The sequence below is a fragment of the Halichoerus grypus genome, chromosome 15 (assembly GCF_964656455.1).
Source record: "Halichoerus grypus chromosome 15, mHalGry1.hap1.1, whole genome shotgun sequence".
Taxonomy (NCBI): Eukaryota; Metazoa; Chordata; class Mammalia; order Carnivora; family Phocidae; genus Halichoerus; species Halichoerus grypus.
The window spans coordinates 53,197,647-53,213,398 of record NC_135726.1 but is presented as its reverse complement, the minus strand read 5'-3'; the positions used below and the strand labels follow the sequence as shown (position 1 = coordinate 53,213,398).

Sequence of the window (15,752 nt, the reverse complement as noted above, 5' to 3'; positions counted from 1 at the left end):
AAATTTCAAAGGTGGTATGGAGAATGTCTGCTTTGGGAAATAAGTTTTGGAGGAGAGGGGAGGGAACCAGACCCATCTTTCCAAGATGAACTGTGATATAATCAGAACGCAGGATCAACACAATACGTGTGAGAAGAGAAGTACCAGTTAACCACCACCGGAGGTCAGGAAATGGAGTGTCTCTCCTAGCAGGTACCCAGGGGAGGCCTCTGGACATCCATCCAGTGCTCAGAGCTGGGCAGGAGGGCACCAGCTGCTGGTGGTCCCAGGGGGCACTCCCCAGAGGGAACCTGGAGGAAGGGGGTAGGAGGCTAGATCATAAAATTTGAACGGTTATGTGGGGTCTAGATTTACTTTTTTTTTTTTTTTAATGAATGGGTAATAAATACGCAGGGTTTAAAATAAAATCGGGATAGAAGTATGCAGTGACAGGTATGGTTCACAGCCCTACTCCCACTCACCTCGAGTGCCCCCATCCACTTCTGTTGGTTTCTTGATTATCCTTCCAGAGTTTCTATTCGGCAAACAAAAGCAGGACCAAAGAACAGACAGGTTCCTATTTTCTCCTGTCTTACGAAATCAGTAGCATATTATGTACACTGTTCTGCCTCCTTTATGATTACTGTTTAAAATGTTACTTAAGATACCTAGAACATCTTTCTATATCAGTACATAGAGAATGTCTTCATTCTGCCTTTTTTTTACTTTTTGTCTTGAAAGGATTATATAGACTTGCCGGAAGTTATAAAAATAGTACACCTTTCTTCCTCCTGGTGGCATCTTATATAACTGTAGTCCAATATCAAAACCAGGAAGTCAGCGTTGGACAATACTGTGAGCTAGACCACATAGCTGGTTCAGCTGCGTGTGTGTGTGTGTGTGTGTGTGTGTGCGCGAAGTTTGAACCCACGTACAGATCTGTGTAACCACCACCGCAGTCAGGATATGGAACAGTTCTGTCTTCACAAAGGCTCTCGCTGTGCTCCCCGTTTATAGCTGACCGCCCCCCCACCTTTTGTCCCTAAGCTCTGACCACCCCAATCTCTTCCCCATCCTAAGTTTTGTTATTTGGAGAATGTTCCAGAAATGAACTGTACAGTACGTAACTTTCTAATGGGGTGTTCTCTGCGTGATGTTTTTGCCCCTCGTTTCTGTAAAGAATATCCCTTAGAAACTGCTCAGCAGCAGTGGGTATAATTTAATGGAGTGCCATGCGTCAGGGTTGTTTCACCTAAAAACAGTTTTTTATTAGTCTTTTTTTTTTTTTTTTTTTTAAGATTTTTATTTACGTATTTGAGAGAGAGAGGGAGAGGGAGGAGGGGCAGAGGGAGAGGGAGAAGCAGACTCCGCTGAGCAGGGAGCCCGATATGGGACTCGATCCCAGGACCCTGGGATCATGACCTGAGCCGAAGGCAAACGCTGAACCAACTGAGCCACCCAGGTGCCCCAGTTTTTTGCTGATCTTAAAACTTAAAACAAAACAAAACAAAACAAAACTTCTCCTCAAAAAACCCCAAACGAAACTGAAAAAAATAAAAAAAAATCTGTAGGTCTTCCGTGTGCCTTCATATTAGATGAAAAGCAGGCTCCATACAATCGAGGCTTCTTATCTTGTTCTGACTTGGAACTTTTTCTTTGCTCATAAATCAGTGTTGGTCCATAAAAATGGGAGTTTCTTGTCGGTGGGGAAACTCATGTTTCTGATTTTGTGCGTTTTTTTTTTCTTCTTCTTTCTGAAAGAAGGAGGGTTCCGTGCTTTGGTCTGTGCACAACCAGTAGTCTCACCAAGGATCTGGATTTCTATTTCAGGAGCATCTGGCTGCAGACGAGGAGGAGGAAAGGGGAAGGGAGAATTCCGACCCATCATGCAGCGGAGTATCAGGTAAGGACCCGGCGCCCCGTCCTACATGCTCTGAGTTCTCTGCTTCTCTCTTGATTTCTGTGCCTTTTCTTGGAAGAACACAAGGTAGTCTCCCAATTGGAATTTCCAGGAGCTGAGCAGTGCAGAAAATGGGGCGTGGGATCTGGAGGACGGGTAGTGTGGTAACTAGAATTTTTTAGCTGGAGGTTCAGAAATGCTGACCCAGTGGTTCACAGTTGGTGGTTTGGCCCCCCAGGGGACAGCTGGCCATGTCTGCAGATGTTTTTGGTTGTCACAACTAGGGGGAGAAGGGGGCTTGTGATTAGCGTCTACTGGATAGGGGCCAGGCATGGTTGCTGCTTAATACCTGCAATGCACGGGACAGCCCCCCGCAACGAAGAATGATCTGGCCTGAAACATCAGTAGTGTCCAGGGTGGGAAACCCTGTCCTCATGCAAGCTGGCCTCAGGAAAACGAGACAAGGAATTACATGGCTTGTGTAGTTGAAGCCTTCCAGAATTAATGGCCTTGGGCTTGGTTGGACCCAGTTGCCAAAACCCTTTCACTGGGAATTTGAGGGAGTGTCCTGAGAGGAAAATGGAGGGGCTGCTCCCGGAAGGAGGGGATGGATTCTAGACTGACCCAGACCTGGCCGCCCGCCTGCCAGAGACCTGGGAGGTCACAAATCACAGGCTGCATTTTTCTCACATGATGACAAGTCTGGGCATAGTCTGTCTTTGGCTGATAGCACCTCAGATGTCTTTCTGCCCCTGGCTTGGCTTGGCTTGATCGGTTGATTGACTGACTGAATGTACGGTAAGTGTTAATTTGAGGGCGGTTTTAGATGTGCAGAAAGTTTTACTGATAATAGAGCCTGTTCCTGGGTACCTGGCACCCAGCTTCCACTGTTGATGTCATGGGGCCCGTCGGTCACAGTAAGGGACCAGCATTGGTACATTCCTGTTAACTACACTCTGATCTCCCCGATTTATCTACAAATGCTCTTCTCTGTTCCCAGGATTCAGCTCGGAGTACCCTGTTGCATTTAGTTGTCATGCCCTCTCGGTTCCCTCTGGTGTCAGTCCAGGTGACAGTTTCTCAGACTTTGTTTGTCAGGATACCTGCAGACGGCCCCCCAATGTGTCTGACGTTGTTCTCATAACTAGACAGGGGTCACGGGCAGCGAAGCGAGGTAGCGTCTCATCCCCTCGTGGTTGGGGTGCAGACATCCCCGGGACATGACCAGTGATGCTGACCTTCCTGACTCGGTCAGGAGAGTGTGGGCGAGGCCTCTCCACCTTACTTTCCGTGGTCCTTCCTCAGTACTCACTTCTCTGGAAGCCAGCTACTCAGTCCAGCCAGTCTCAAGTGGAGGGAGGATACCTTGCTTTATTGATCTTTTCCAGAGCACTTCACACTTCCTGACATTTTCTATTTAGTTACTTAACAGTTGCCTCTTCTACTGAGTGTCAACCTGTTGAGGGTGGGGACTTGGTGTCTTTGTCTCCCTGGAATCCCTAGGGCCTGGGAGACGCCCTGGCACATAGGAAGGGCTTGGTTGATTCTTGTGCCATTATCATTCCCATTTTCCCCCTCCTTCTGTGCTCCTCCAGGTCATTTTTCTACCCCAAGAATGAGGGCAAAGTGAAAAAGCCAGAGAAGGAGACCTCCAACAGCGTCAGAGAGACAGAGCCACCTCCAAAGTAAGTAATGGGGCGAAGACATGGTGAATTTGTTCCTTTATAAGTCAGGGCTCTCTTGGCTGTAAGTGTGGCAAACCCAGCTCAGAATGTCTGGGAGTCCTAAAGGGAATTTTTTGACTTCGGTAACCGGGAAGTCCAAAGGTATAGGTCCAGCCTCAGGCACAGCTGGATCCAGGGCCTCGGCGTTGGCAAAGGGGGTTGGCAGGTCCAAGTTCCAGGAGTAAGACATCTGTGGGCAAGCAGTCAGGAGCAAGTTGCATGCATCAATCATACCCCTTCCATCCCCTGGGTCAGGACCCCTCACATGGCTCTACCCAGCTGCAGGGGAAGCTGGGAAGGGATAGTCTCTAGCCGAGAGCCATGGACCTAGCTAAATCTCAGGGGCTGGTATGACTGAAAAAGAGAGGGTCTTCAAATGGATGTTGGAGGCCATTCCCTGCTCTCAGTAGGGGCTCCATCTGCCCCTCAGCATTGCTCGTCACAGAGTAGGTGGGCACGTGGGAGGCCTCCAGAAATGTGGATGCAGTGGATGGTCGGATGATTAAGAGTGTATGCCAAGGAGGCGCCTAGAAAAAGCTCATGGAATGCTTGAAAGAAAAGGAAGGGAATGAAACACCCCCATTTTCCAACCTTCCAGGGTGGCGCTGAAGGAGCGCAATGGAGAGGTGCCTGAGAGCGATTCTCCAGTGAAGAGGCCAGGGCGGAAGGTGGCCCGGGTCCTGGGCAGTGAAGGGGAGGAGGAGGAGGACGAAGCCCTCACGCCCTCCAAAGGCCAGGTAGGTCCTCACCAGCCTGCCCCCCATTCCTGGACGAAGCCATCATTCCCAGTAGCCTTTGGCACGGAGTGTAGCCCAGCTGCTCGGGGCGCTCATGCCCCAGGAGGTGGAAGATTTGAGCGGTCGTGCCCTGGAGCAGACGGATGGCCTGGTCTGCACGGTTCTGACTGCACCTGCGCCCCGTGGCCTGGGGCAGCCTCCGGGCCTCGTGCTTTGGCCACCTCACCTGTGACATACAGCTCCCGGGAGCACCTACCACTCGGGATGACTGTGAACAGGAAAGGAGTCAGTTCACCTATGGATCTGAGAATAATGCGTGATCCAGAATTAGGGCTCAAAAACACATCGGGTCTCTCCTGTCGGCAGAGGGCTTTTTGCCTTTTCCAGAGACGTTGGCTTCCTTCCTTTCCTTGCTCAAAGTCACCCAATGGGCAGCCGATTGGTGACCTTAATTCCCTCTGCAGCCTTAATTGCCCTTTGCCACATAACCGAATATATTCACAGGTTCCAGGGACTAGGAGGGGCCGTCCTTAGGAGCTTGGACTTTGCCCTGTGGCTGCTAGGGATCCGTGGACCGGTTTTGAGCAGGAGAGGGACGGGGTGGCTTTGGGTCCTGAGCAGCCTTCACAACGTCCCTTTGGGGCCTGTATCCATCAGGGTCTGAATAGGAGAGAGAGACCACATGAGCAGAGAGAGTTTAATATAAAGAATTATCAAATATGTGTGTAGTTCTCAACCAGGTCACTGCAGGGGCGAAAAGAGAACTCGAAGGCGTCATGGTGGTAGCAACTGTCGGGGGCAGCTCCCGCCCCGGGAGCTGTGGAGCCGACAGTCAGACCTTCGGGGGCTCGCTGCTGGGCGCCGGGGCCTCTGAGCTTACAGCTGGCGCCCTGAGGGCCTGCTCAGATCTTGGAGGCAGGGGCCCTGGGCGGAGAGTGCCGGCGTCCAGGGGCATCACGTCGCAGGCCCTGTGAGTGTTGGAAATGCTGAAAGTCGGATCCGGCTGACACAGGCCCTTCTAGTACCCTGTGAGGGCGCTGCCTGCCACAGAGCTTCCTGCCAGACTGGGAACGGGGTGTTCAGAGTCCGAGCATCATGGGGGACAGTGGACGGGGTAGGCTTGGAGCGGAGGGGCTGTCGCTTAATAACTGGCGGAGGGCCCTGTAAGATGAGTTAGGGATTGAAACCAAGATACAAGTAACGGGCTTAAACAAGGTAGGAATTTATTTCTGTCTCTAATGGAATAGGAAGTCCAGGATTAATATAGCAGTCTCTCAGTGTCAGAGACGCAGGCTGCTTCTGTACCCTTACTTTTATCCTAGATGCCCTAGTCCAAGCGAATGTCCATTTTCAAGCCAGTGAGAAGAGCAAGACATTCCACGGGAGGTGTACATCATTTTCCCTTGTATTGCATTGTGTAGGAGTGAGGCTCCTGGCCACGCCTAGCTGCAAGGGAGGCTGGGAAGTGTAGTTCTCAGGCTCCTGGCCACACCTAGCTGCAAGGGAGGCTGGGAAGTGTAGTTCTCAGGCTCTTGGCTGCACCTAGCTGCAGGGGAGGAGGCGAAATGTGGTTTTTCGTTGGGCCATCATATGCCTAGCTAAAAATCAAAGGTTCTGTTACGTTAGGAAAAAGAGTTGTTATTGTCGTCCATGATGGGGAGAGTCTCGTGCCATGAAACTCCACAGGAGGTTAAGGAGGGTAAGGCCCAGGTTAAGAGAGGAGGGGCCCTGAACTGGGACGGAGAACTCTCTACCCCCAACTGTTTGGAAAAGGACAAGGGGGTGGCCCCTTCTTCCTCCCCTCACTCTAGAATTGCTCTTTCTTGCTTTCCAGAAGCCTGCCCCCAGCTCTCCACAAGTCTCGCCTCCCAGCCCTGTCACATTTCCCGAGAGCAGCCCCTCCCTCTCCAGCTCTCCTGTGGACATCTCCCCAGCAGGGATCCCAAAGCGGCGCACAGGTGAGGACACACAGGCCCCTGCCCCTTCCCTTGCCTGTCTTCGTCCACTTGAGGATTTCTGCACCTGGCAGCCATCCTCACGACAGCTCTGATCTTAGCGTTGTGGTTGAGAGCATGGCTTCACCATCCACTGGCTGTGTGACCTTGGGTAAATGACTTACTTTCTCTGAGCTTTATCTGTAAAACAGAGACGATAATAGTGACAGCATTTATCATACAGAGATTAAGAAGAAATACGTGGAAAGTGCTTGGACGTGGGCCCAGCCCATAGTAAGTGCTCAGGAAGCTTGGGTTATTGTAACCGCGGGTACGTGCTGTCCGGGAGGCAGCGCAGCTCACTGTGGGAGCCCAGGAAAGAGGGAGACTGGTAGAAGAGAGATTGACCCAGCCGAGCCTTGAAGGAGAAGGAAGAGTGAGCAGGGAAGAGGGTTAACAACAGAAGGAAGGAAGTAGGCATCGAGAAGGCCCTTCGGGGCACTGATGGCTTGGTGTGTTGGTGCTTAGTGCAGAGGCTTGGGGACCCCAAGTGGGGACACTGGAGAGGGGACACTGGAAAGCCAGCCTGAGGAATGGCACCTCTGTCCCCTGGGGGTTGGGAACGTTTTGTACGGGTGGGGAGGCACAGGTGAGAGACCCTCACATGATGCTAGGGGACAGGTGTAGCAGGTGCGACCAAGGGACTGAATTCTCAGTGCTGCACCGTTTTTGTTAAATTTAAATGTGCAAGCTGATGCCGGATTGAATTACCGAAGACTCTCAGGCACGTTTAGAATAACTTAGGTGCACAGATCTTCTTCAACTGTAAATTCTGTGAAATCTAAACACAGATCAGCTCTTTCTGAGGAAAACTTAGCAACCAGTTGAGATGTGCTGAAGTATGTCGGACTTTGAAGACTTAGCACGGAAAAGAAAATGTTAATTATTTTAGCATTGAAAACACAACACGTTGGAGTCGTAGTATTTTTGGATACATTGGGTTACATAAACCGTATTATTAAAACGAGGTGTATCTGGATTTTTTTTTCCTTTTCTCAATGTAGCTACTGGCAAGTTTAAGATCAGGTATGTGTCTCACCGTATTTTTCCATCGGGTGGTGCTGGTATAAGAAATAGCACGCCTGGGGACACCTGGCTGGCTCAGTTGGTGTAACATGTGACTCTTGATCTCGGGGTCGTGAGTTTGAGCTCCACTTTGGGTATAGAGGTTACTTAAAATCTTAAAAAAAAAAAAAGAAAAGAAAAGAAATAGCACAGTTGAAACTAATAGACTGTATGTTAATTACACTTGCATAAAAAACTTAAAAAAATTTTTTTAATTAAAAAATAGAAGAAGAAAAGGAGTCGCAGTGGTAACAGGGCTCAGAACTGAGGCAGCGCAGAGCGGGTGACACCCGAGCTGAGTCTTGGAAGATGCGGGAGGGCGGCGGGAAGCGGTGCAGCCACGAGCAGTGTGCAGAGGGACCACGTGGCACACGGGGCGTCACAAACACCGGCGTGTTTCTGGAGGGTCAGGTGCAATGTGGGGAGCAGGGCGAGTTTGAGGACCGTGTGCAGTGAGACAGGAGGGTGGGGCTGGCTCCCACAGGGCCCCGCATGCTAGGCCAAGAGCCCAGGTTTTGTCCTGGCGGGTGCTGGGGCGCCATGGGAGGGCTGCGGGACGGGGGCGGTGGGGAGGTAGTCATGAAATAGCTGAGTGGCGCGGGGCCTGCTGGAAGCTCAGGGCTGACCCTGAGATTGGCCCTGGGGGGCGGGGGGTGTCAGGGAATTCTTTTTAGAGGAAAGGACCCCTGAACTTTGCCCCTGAGCAGCAAGTGCCAGGGCCCGGAGGTGTGTTGTGTTTGGGAGCAGCAGGAGTTCAGCGGTGCTGGAGAATGAAGGGTTACGTGGCGTGGAAAGAGTTAGAAGGTCAGCTGGAGAGAGATGAGACAGCACAGCGGCAGATACCAGAGGACTTGCTTCTGGAATGTGTGTTGGGGGGGTGGGGGGAGGTGCTAGAGTCGGCGCGGCACTGGGCCGAGCGCGTCGTAGCATCTCTTACTCTCGGGGACTGTTTCTATTCTGCATATGTGGGAGACGGAGGCACAGAGAGATTAAGTAACCTGCTCAGGGTCACACAGCCAGGAAGCGGCAGAGCTGGAAGAATGAGGCGCACCTGGGGCAGAAGGGGAGCGTCCCACAGCCTTCTCAGGGGGCCCCATCACTGACTGGCCTGAGCTCACTGGGGCGGGGGGCGGACAGACCCATGAGGTCCACCACACCAAGCCCCTTGTCTTCCCAGCTCGGAAGCAGCTTCCTAAGCGGACAATACAGGATGTCCTGGAGGAGCAGGGCAAGGATGAGGACAGAGGGGCCAAGAGGAAGAAGGAGGAAGAAGGTGAGGCACCAGGGGAAGGGAGGGCGAGAGAGAGAGAGTTGGAGGGTGCACCGTGGGGAATCTGGAAGGGTGGGGGCCTCTCCCCGAGGCTGGACTGTTAGGATCCCCGATCTAATGCCTGTGTCCCTGAATCTCGATGTGGCCGTCAGAACCCCACACACCAGCACAGGCATTTGGGTTACGAGAGCATTTTGAAATGCATTCATTTGGGCCCCTTTAATTTAGGATGAATCCGTATGCCGTTTCCCATTTTTATCCTTTGTTTTTCTGTTTTTGTTGATGGAAAATGTATTCTTCTCCATGACTTCTTTTTCCTTAGAAATGGGACCAGAAGGCAGAGATCCCCAGCTTCTCAACAGCACGCTTAGTGCGTAGTAAATTGTTGATGGCACCCCTGGGCCGCCACCTCGACAGTTCCGTTTATTAAGTAGTTATGTCCAGACAACTGTTAATGTTCTAGAAACTTGGGTGTTTGAGAAAACGGCGCACGTCCGTTGAAAGGAGAAGTACTATTTTTTGTTTCCTCCTTCAGAGAGTCACAGTTAGTTACTAGCTAGGATGTGTCCTGCCCTCTGCACAGTCGCGCAGACCTTTGGAGTCCCTTGTTCCCTGTGCCGAGTTTTGATCACAGCAGCCAAGGAAAGCCCAGCTTGGCGGACAGGTGACGTCAGGAATTGCGAGACCCGCGGGCCAAGGATGCTGAAATCTGACCTACCTCGAGCTCGTAGTTCCTGCCGTGACCAGCAGATGCCCCCAGTTTCCCCTGGAACTGGGAACTATCCGCGGTGTCCCCAAGAGTTCGGCCCACGGGGGACATTCTGGTGCAAAGATCTGATCCACTGGTCACTTGGGACCTCTGTGCAGCCTTTACCACTGTCAGTGTTTAATAACAGGTCCTCATTTGGCTCAACTCTTCCGGGCAGATGTGGCTTCCTGTGGGCAGTTTTTAGTCCGGGTCCAACCTTACTGTAAATGGTGCGTTTTTAGCCAGTGTCGGTGTCTGGGGCTGTGCGTGGGAGAGTGGGCAGCTGCTTGATTCTTCTCAAGTTCACTTACACAGTTTTTATTGTTACCCTGGAAGTATGACCTTTTTTTTTTTTTTTCCCAGCTTAAAACATTTTTCATTTTACCCATATCAAGTTATCATGTGCGTTTGGAACTCTTTCCAGTTGTATCTTGCGGTGAATAATTTTAGATGTTGATCAGAAGATACTGGCTGTCTGTGTCCGTTTCTGGCTGCCCAGGCGCGCGAACACGGGGTTTGGATTCCGTTGGAGGCCCCGTCGTGCTTGGGGCTGACCAGGAGCGGGCTCACACCTCCTGCCACTTTATAGACGTGCTTGATCTGCAGAGGAGCAGATCGGAGTTGAAATGTCCCTGGGGGTCAGAATAATTCTTTTTTTTTTTGCCATCTGACTTCTGTCATCCAAAGCTGAGACCCCACCGGAAAGCCTCACAGAGCCTGAAGTGACCCAAAAGGAAGAAGCAGAAGGGGAGGGCCAGCCCGTGACGCCCCCTGAGCACCCAGAGACCTCCTGTGAGTTTCCACTCCCCGGGGACCCTGGCTGTCTGGTTTTGGGTTGGATGTCTTCTGAGGCCAGTTAATTTAATTTCGTTTTTTTAAAGATTTTTATTTGAGAAAGATAGAGAGTGAGAGAGAGAGAGATGAGGTGCAGAGGGAGAAGCAGACTCCCCGCTGAGCAGGGAGCCTGATGCAGAACTCGATCCCAGGACCCTGGGATCATGATCTGAGCCAAAGGCAGATGCTTAACCGACTGAGCCACCCAGGTGCCTCTCTGAGGCCAGTTAATTTTAAATAAGACTCCAATGTGTTGTTGAAATGCAAATTCTCGGGGAATCAGAGGTTTTATTGTCATCGTTTTTATGGTTAAAATCTCCCCCCTCGCCCCCGCACATGGGAAAGAAGAAAGAGCCAGTCATCTTCCAACAAAATATTTGTATCTTTGAGAAATCACAGGTACTAAATGTTACTGAGGGGTAGTTTATGAAGTTAGACCGCTTGGCTGAGCTGCGGGGTTTTTGAGGTTCTAGTTACCCTCACAGGCCCAAGAACAAGCCCCACAGCCGGGTGTCCGTGAGACTCCTGTGTCCAGCATCATGGGGACATTTCGAGGACGTGGACCTTACCCGCTTTCCTGCAACTGCCGGGGAAGTGGGAACATTTTCTGCTGATCGTGCTGAGATTTCTTTTTACCGCTGTCCGTAAAGTCTCCGGTCTCAGGCCAGACGCTCGAGGGAATTCTGTTAGTACTGACGGAAAAGCATCGGGCCCAAGAGGCTCAAAAAACTTAACGCACAGAAGGAAAGGGGCAGAACTGAAGGTGTTTTCCGTATGTGGAGTCAGAACCAGTGACGAGTGCAGTCTCGGGTTGGAAGTGGGCATCCCCACCCAGTGTCTCTCGCTTTAGCAGCGGAGCCCCCGCCAGACACCGCCTTGGAGGCTGAGGTGGCGGGGAAGCGGGAGGCTCGAGAGGAGGACCCGGCCAAGCCGCCCGCCAAAGCGCCCAAGACGGTCAGCAGCTTCTTCGGTGAGTGTCTCCTGCCCCTCAGCTCCCAGCCTCTTGGGGAGGAGGCGGGCCTTTCCCCAGAGCGCGTCCCACTTGGTGGAAGGTCTGACCCCTGTCTCCTGGCTTCATGGGCCGGTGGGGGCTCTCAGGAGGAGGGCCCACAGTTTCCTGACTTCATTCCCAGCCCCCCGGAAACCGGCAACCAAGAAAGAAGGGAAAGAAGAGGGACCTGGCACAGCAAGACAGGAGGAGGCCAAGGGGTGAGTCCGTGTCGGCTGTCGAGTGGAGAGGACAGGGCGGTAAGGGGAGGCCTGTGGTGAGTCCAGATTCTCCTGATTTGATTCCTCTAACGATGAGACCAATGCCCGCCAAAAATTCTTTCAGCTACAATCAGTGATTGCAGCTAATTATTCTAATGACAGTGTTTTTGGGATTGTTAATGTCATTTTTGTGAGACCCCATTTTCCATTCCTCAAACATGTCATGTGCGTCTCTACCTCAGGGCCTTTGCACTTGCTGTTCCTTTTGCCTGGAGTGCTCTTCTCCTGGATACCCACTCTGCTCACTCCTCATGTCATTCTGCCCAAATGTCTCCTTCCCCAGCCTTTCCTCAGAAGTGGCACCTCCATCCCGCCTTCCCCCAGCGTGGTTTGATTTTGGTTTTGGAAATATTTTTTTAATACCAAAATTATTTGTTGCTACGTTTGTTTTGGTTTTTTTCTTCCCCGACTCTCTGGCTAGAATGTGAGCTCTAGGTTTAGCAACTTTGTTTTCATTCCCTTCTGCGCCCTCATGCCTAGAACAGCGTCTGGCGAGTAGTAGGTGCTCAGAAAATGTTAGCTGGAGGACTGGCTTCTCTTTGACCCAGGTTGTCTATCCCCCTGTTGCCTCCACAGGCCCCTGGACCCCCCCAGCTACAATCCTGCCAAAAACAACTACCATCCCATTGACGATGCGTGCTGGAAGCCAGGCCAGAAGTGAGGCTCCCCCCGCCCCCGACTGTCCCTCCGCCTCTCCCTGTCACCGGGCGCATCTCCCCAGAGGCCTCCGGTGGAGGAAGCCGTCAGATCTCTCGCGTCCCCATTTTGGGGACACAGGCAGCAGCACCGAAGGTGTGGGGAGGCACGTGGACAGACGGATGGATGGTGTGGGTTATACACACCACCCTGTGTCTCTCTTCTTTCCCCAGGGTCCCTTACCTGGCTGTGGCCCGGACATTTGAGAAGATTGAGGAAGTTTCTGCTCGGTAATTCATCAGACCCGCCTGGATGGGCAGGGGCAGGTGGGGTGGCAGCTCCGGCTGCCCGGTGCCTTCCGCCTCTGCTCTTTCCACTTCACCCTCCTGCACGCGTCCCCGGCCCCTGGAGTGGCTTCAGGGCCTCGTGGGCCCCCGGCCCGGAAGGCCCACACCATGCTTCTCTCTGTTTCTGTGGGTCACAACGAGCCGTGAGCATGAGCCCAGATTCCCCAGGTGGGGAAACCGCCTCCTCCCAGTGGCAGGAACTTAATCTACCCTCAGCGGTGAGAAGTAACCACGGCCTCGCTGATTGTCTTGCCCTTCGTGTGAGGAGGTCCGGGTCTGGATTCTAGTGGGAACCTCACTCCCAGCGAGTGCTGGTCAGGCCGCCGGCACACAGGGCTGTCTGGCCCCGGCCCTCACTCCTGCGTGTTTAGTCAGTGTCATCAGGGGGCCCACCCCATTCTGCTTCCTACCTGCACGTCAGCCTTGTTTCCAGAAGATTCTTCCATGTTGGTTTAAGTAGGTCTCGGCCCTTTTAATCTTGCTCTGTAGGATTCCTTCATTTTTCACTTCTCACACATGAGCGAAGCATTTCGGCTGTTCCCAGCGCTTTGTTCTTGTCAGCGTGTGTCTTTATGAACATGGGAGGAACCTCCTCTGGCAGGAGCCCCACAGTGGAATTGCAGGGCACGGGGGCCTGTGGGCGGCAGCAGCAGGAGGGCCGGATTAGCCAAAGCCCTGCCTGGGGTGGGCAGACAGGCCTGGGAGTGGGCCCAGTTCTGCCGCTTCCTGGCTGTGTGACCATGGGCGGGTGGCCTGACCTCTCTGAGCTTCAGTCTCTTCACAAGGAAAGTACAGATCATCTGTCTCGAGCTTGCTCGAGCTTGCTGAGAGCCCTGGAATGAAGAGTGTCCTCGGGTTGGCAAAACAGATAGCCATTGACTTGGGGACTGAAAACACAGAAATGTATCCCTCGCATTTCAGGAGGCCAGAAGTACGAGATCAAGGGGCGGGCAGGGCTGGTTCGTCCTGGAGGCTCTCAGAAAACCTGACCCATGCCTCTCCCAGCTGATGGTGGCCTTGGGCATCCGTGGCCTATGGCCGCATCACTCCAATCCCTGCCTCCAATTTCGATTCCACGTGCTCTTTCTGTGTGTCTTTTTCTGTACCTTATATGGACACTTCTACTGGATTGAGGGCCCACCCCATCTGCGATGACCTCATCTTGACCCTGACCTGAGTTATACCTGCTGAGATCCTCTTTCTTTCTTTTTTTTTTTTTAAAGATTTATTTATTTGAGAGAGCGAGAATGAGAGAGAGAGTACATGAGGGGGGGGAGGGTTAGAGGGAGAAGCAGGCTCCTCGCTGAGCAGGGAGCCCGATGTGGGACTCGATCCAGGGACTCCAGGATCATGACCTGAGCCGAAGACAGTTGCTTAACCAACTGAGCCACCCAGGCGCCCCTAAGACCCTCTTTCTAATTAAGGTCCCATTCTGAGGCTCCAGGCAGGCCTCAGTTTTGGGGGCATGCTGTTGGTCTGCCTGGAAGTCAGTCTGGCGTCCGCCCCGTGGTGCTTTGTGTTTCTCTCTCTCGTGCCTCCTCCGTGTGTTCATTGGGCTGCTTCTGTAAGGGAGACTTAGCTGCTCTTTCCAGTGAGGCCTGCTCAAGAGCAAACGCAGACCTCTGCACAGATCCTGCGAGCCACACAGAAACGGGGTTTTACTTTTTGAGCCGGCACGGTGTAGTGGTGGGGAGCGGGGCTCCTCGGGCAGACGGCCTCAGCTCACGTCTCAGCCTGATTCTCACTGGCTCTGTGACCTTGGCCAAGTTACATGATCTCTCTGGGCCTCAGTTGCCTCCTCTCTAAAGTGGGGGTGATATCAGTCTCTCCCTCATGGTGGAGCCTTGAGCATTCGGTGAGCGGAAACATACAGAGGGTTTAGACTCACCCTCTGCCCCCCGGTCCGGCACCTGGAAAATGCTCCAGCCAACAGCCACTGTTCCTCTGGGGATGGCCGTCCCCATCTTCGTCGTAAGCATGGAGCAGGCTCACCCTCCCGCCAGCATCTGTGGCTGGGCCTGTGGCTCAGGCCACCACCTGGGCCCGGACTCGAGCTCCTCCTCTTCTCCTTCCCCGGGGTCCTTTCCTCCCGCCCCCCAACTTTGACCCCGAAATGCCAGGAGGTCACACCCCTGCCCCCTCCCCCAGGCTCCGGATGGTGGAGACGCTGAGCAACTTGCTCCGTTCCGTGGTGGCCCTGTCACCTCCAGACCTCCTCCCCATCCTCTACCTCAGCCTCAACCGCCTCGGGCCACCCCAGCAGGGCCTGGAGCTTGGCGTCGGTGACGGCGTCCTCCTCAAGGCGGTGGCCCAGGCCACGGGTAAGCAGGGGGTGTGGTGGCAGTTCCAGGGTGGGGGGCTCCGAGGGAGAAGATGCAGAGGTGGGGAGGATGTGAGAGACAGCAGAGGGGGCTCTGAAGGTGGGGAGAGGGGCCGACGGGACAGGTCGGTGCGATGGGGGGAACGTGGGGCGCTGGTTCAGGTGAGGGAGCCCCAGCACCGTGGGGGTGGAAGGGGGGCTGGGAAGATGGGCATGCAGAGGGAGCAGGACAAGGGGGCTGGGACTGAGGCCCGGAGCCCAGGGAGGTGACAGAGCCTGGAGGGCTGAGGGGAGATGCGGGGAGACCGTGAGCAGGGCCTCCGCTGCTCGGTGTTTGTGGTAGGAGTGGGGTGGGGGGCCGGGCCAGGTGTGGGCAGAGAGGACCCGAGACAGACACACAGCCCCCCGCGTCCCCCTCACCACTGTTCCCTCCACCCCAAGGGCGGCAGCTGGAGTCTGTCAAGGCCGAGGCAGCTGAGAAGGGCGACGTGGGGCTGGTGGCCGAGAACAGCCGCAGCACCCAGAGACTCATGCTGCCCCCGCCCGCTCTCACTGCCGCCGGGGTCTTCACCAAGTTCCGAGACATCGCCCGGCTGGCCGGCAGTGCTGTGAGTGGGGCAGGGGGGCAGCCCTGCGCCTGGACCCTCTGCCCTTCCCCTCGGGGACCTGGAGCCACGCGTGTGGCAAGGGGGCCTTCCGGTCACACTCTCTGGGACTGGGTCGCTTCGGGCCTGCTTGTGGGCCAGGGGGTCTCCTCTTGAGATTCTAGCACCTGCTTTGCTGCGGCCGCGTGACAGGACGCGGGACAGTAAATACCTGCTGAATAGAGCGAGGGGGGGAGGCGGGCTGGAGCCGGCCTTCCTTACTGCATCACCGCGCGGCGGGAAGTGGGAGTGGGGTAACGGCAGGGGCACGTATTCCAGGGGGCC

At 53.9% G+C, this 15,752-nt stretch overlaps 1 protein-coding gene across 3 annotated transcripts in view; it reads left to right on the top strand.

The window, feature by feature from the left end:
- The window catches only part of LIG1 (DNA ligase 1), a 35,608-nt gene that overhangs the window by 4,592 nt on the left and 15,264 nt on the right, over positions 1 to 15,752 (top strand). For 2 of the 3 annotated variants that reach the window (XM_036099785.2, XM_036099779.2), the window contains exons 2-13: positions 1,810 to 1,882; positions 3,475 to 3,564; positions 4,202 to 4,340; positions 6,175 to 6,298; positions 8,577 to 8,672; positions 10,105 to 10,209; positions 11,102 to 11,221; positions 11,385 to 11,460; positions 12,097 to 12,177; positions 12,390 to 12,446; positions 14,652 to 14,824; positions 15,265 to 15,431. In XM_036099785.2, coding sequence (XP_035955678.2) covers positions 1,866 to 1,882; positions 3,475 to 3,564; positions 4,202 to 4,340; positions 6,175 to 6,298; positions 8,577 to 8,672; positions 10,105 to 10,209; positions 11,102 to 11,221; positions 11,385 to 11,460; positions 12,097 to 12,177; positions 12,390 to 12,446; positions 14,652 to 14,824; positions 15,265 to 15,431 — 1,245 coding nt within the window. In that variant the 5' untranslated portion in view covers positions 1,810 to 1,865. The remainder of the gene's footprint in view (positions 1 to 1,809; positions 1,883 to 3,474; positions 3,565 to 4,201; positions 4,341 to 6,174; positions 6,299 to 8,576; positions 8,673 to 10,104; positions 10,210 to 11,101; positions 11,222 to 11,384; positions 11,461 to 12,096; positions 12,178 to 12,389; positions 12,447 to 14,651; positions 14,825 to 15,264; positions 15,432 to 15,752) is intronic. The other variant, XM_036099794.2, reaches the window with a different exon arrangement.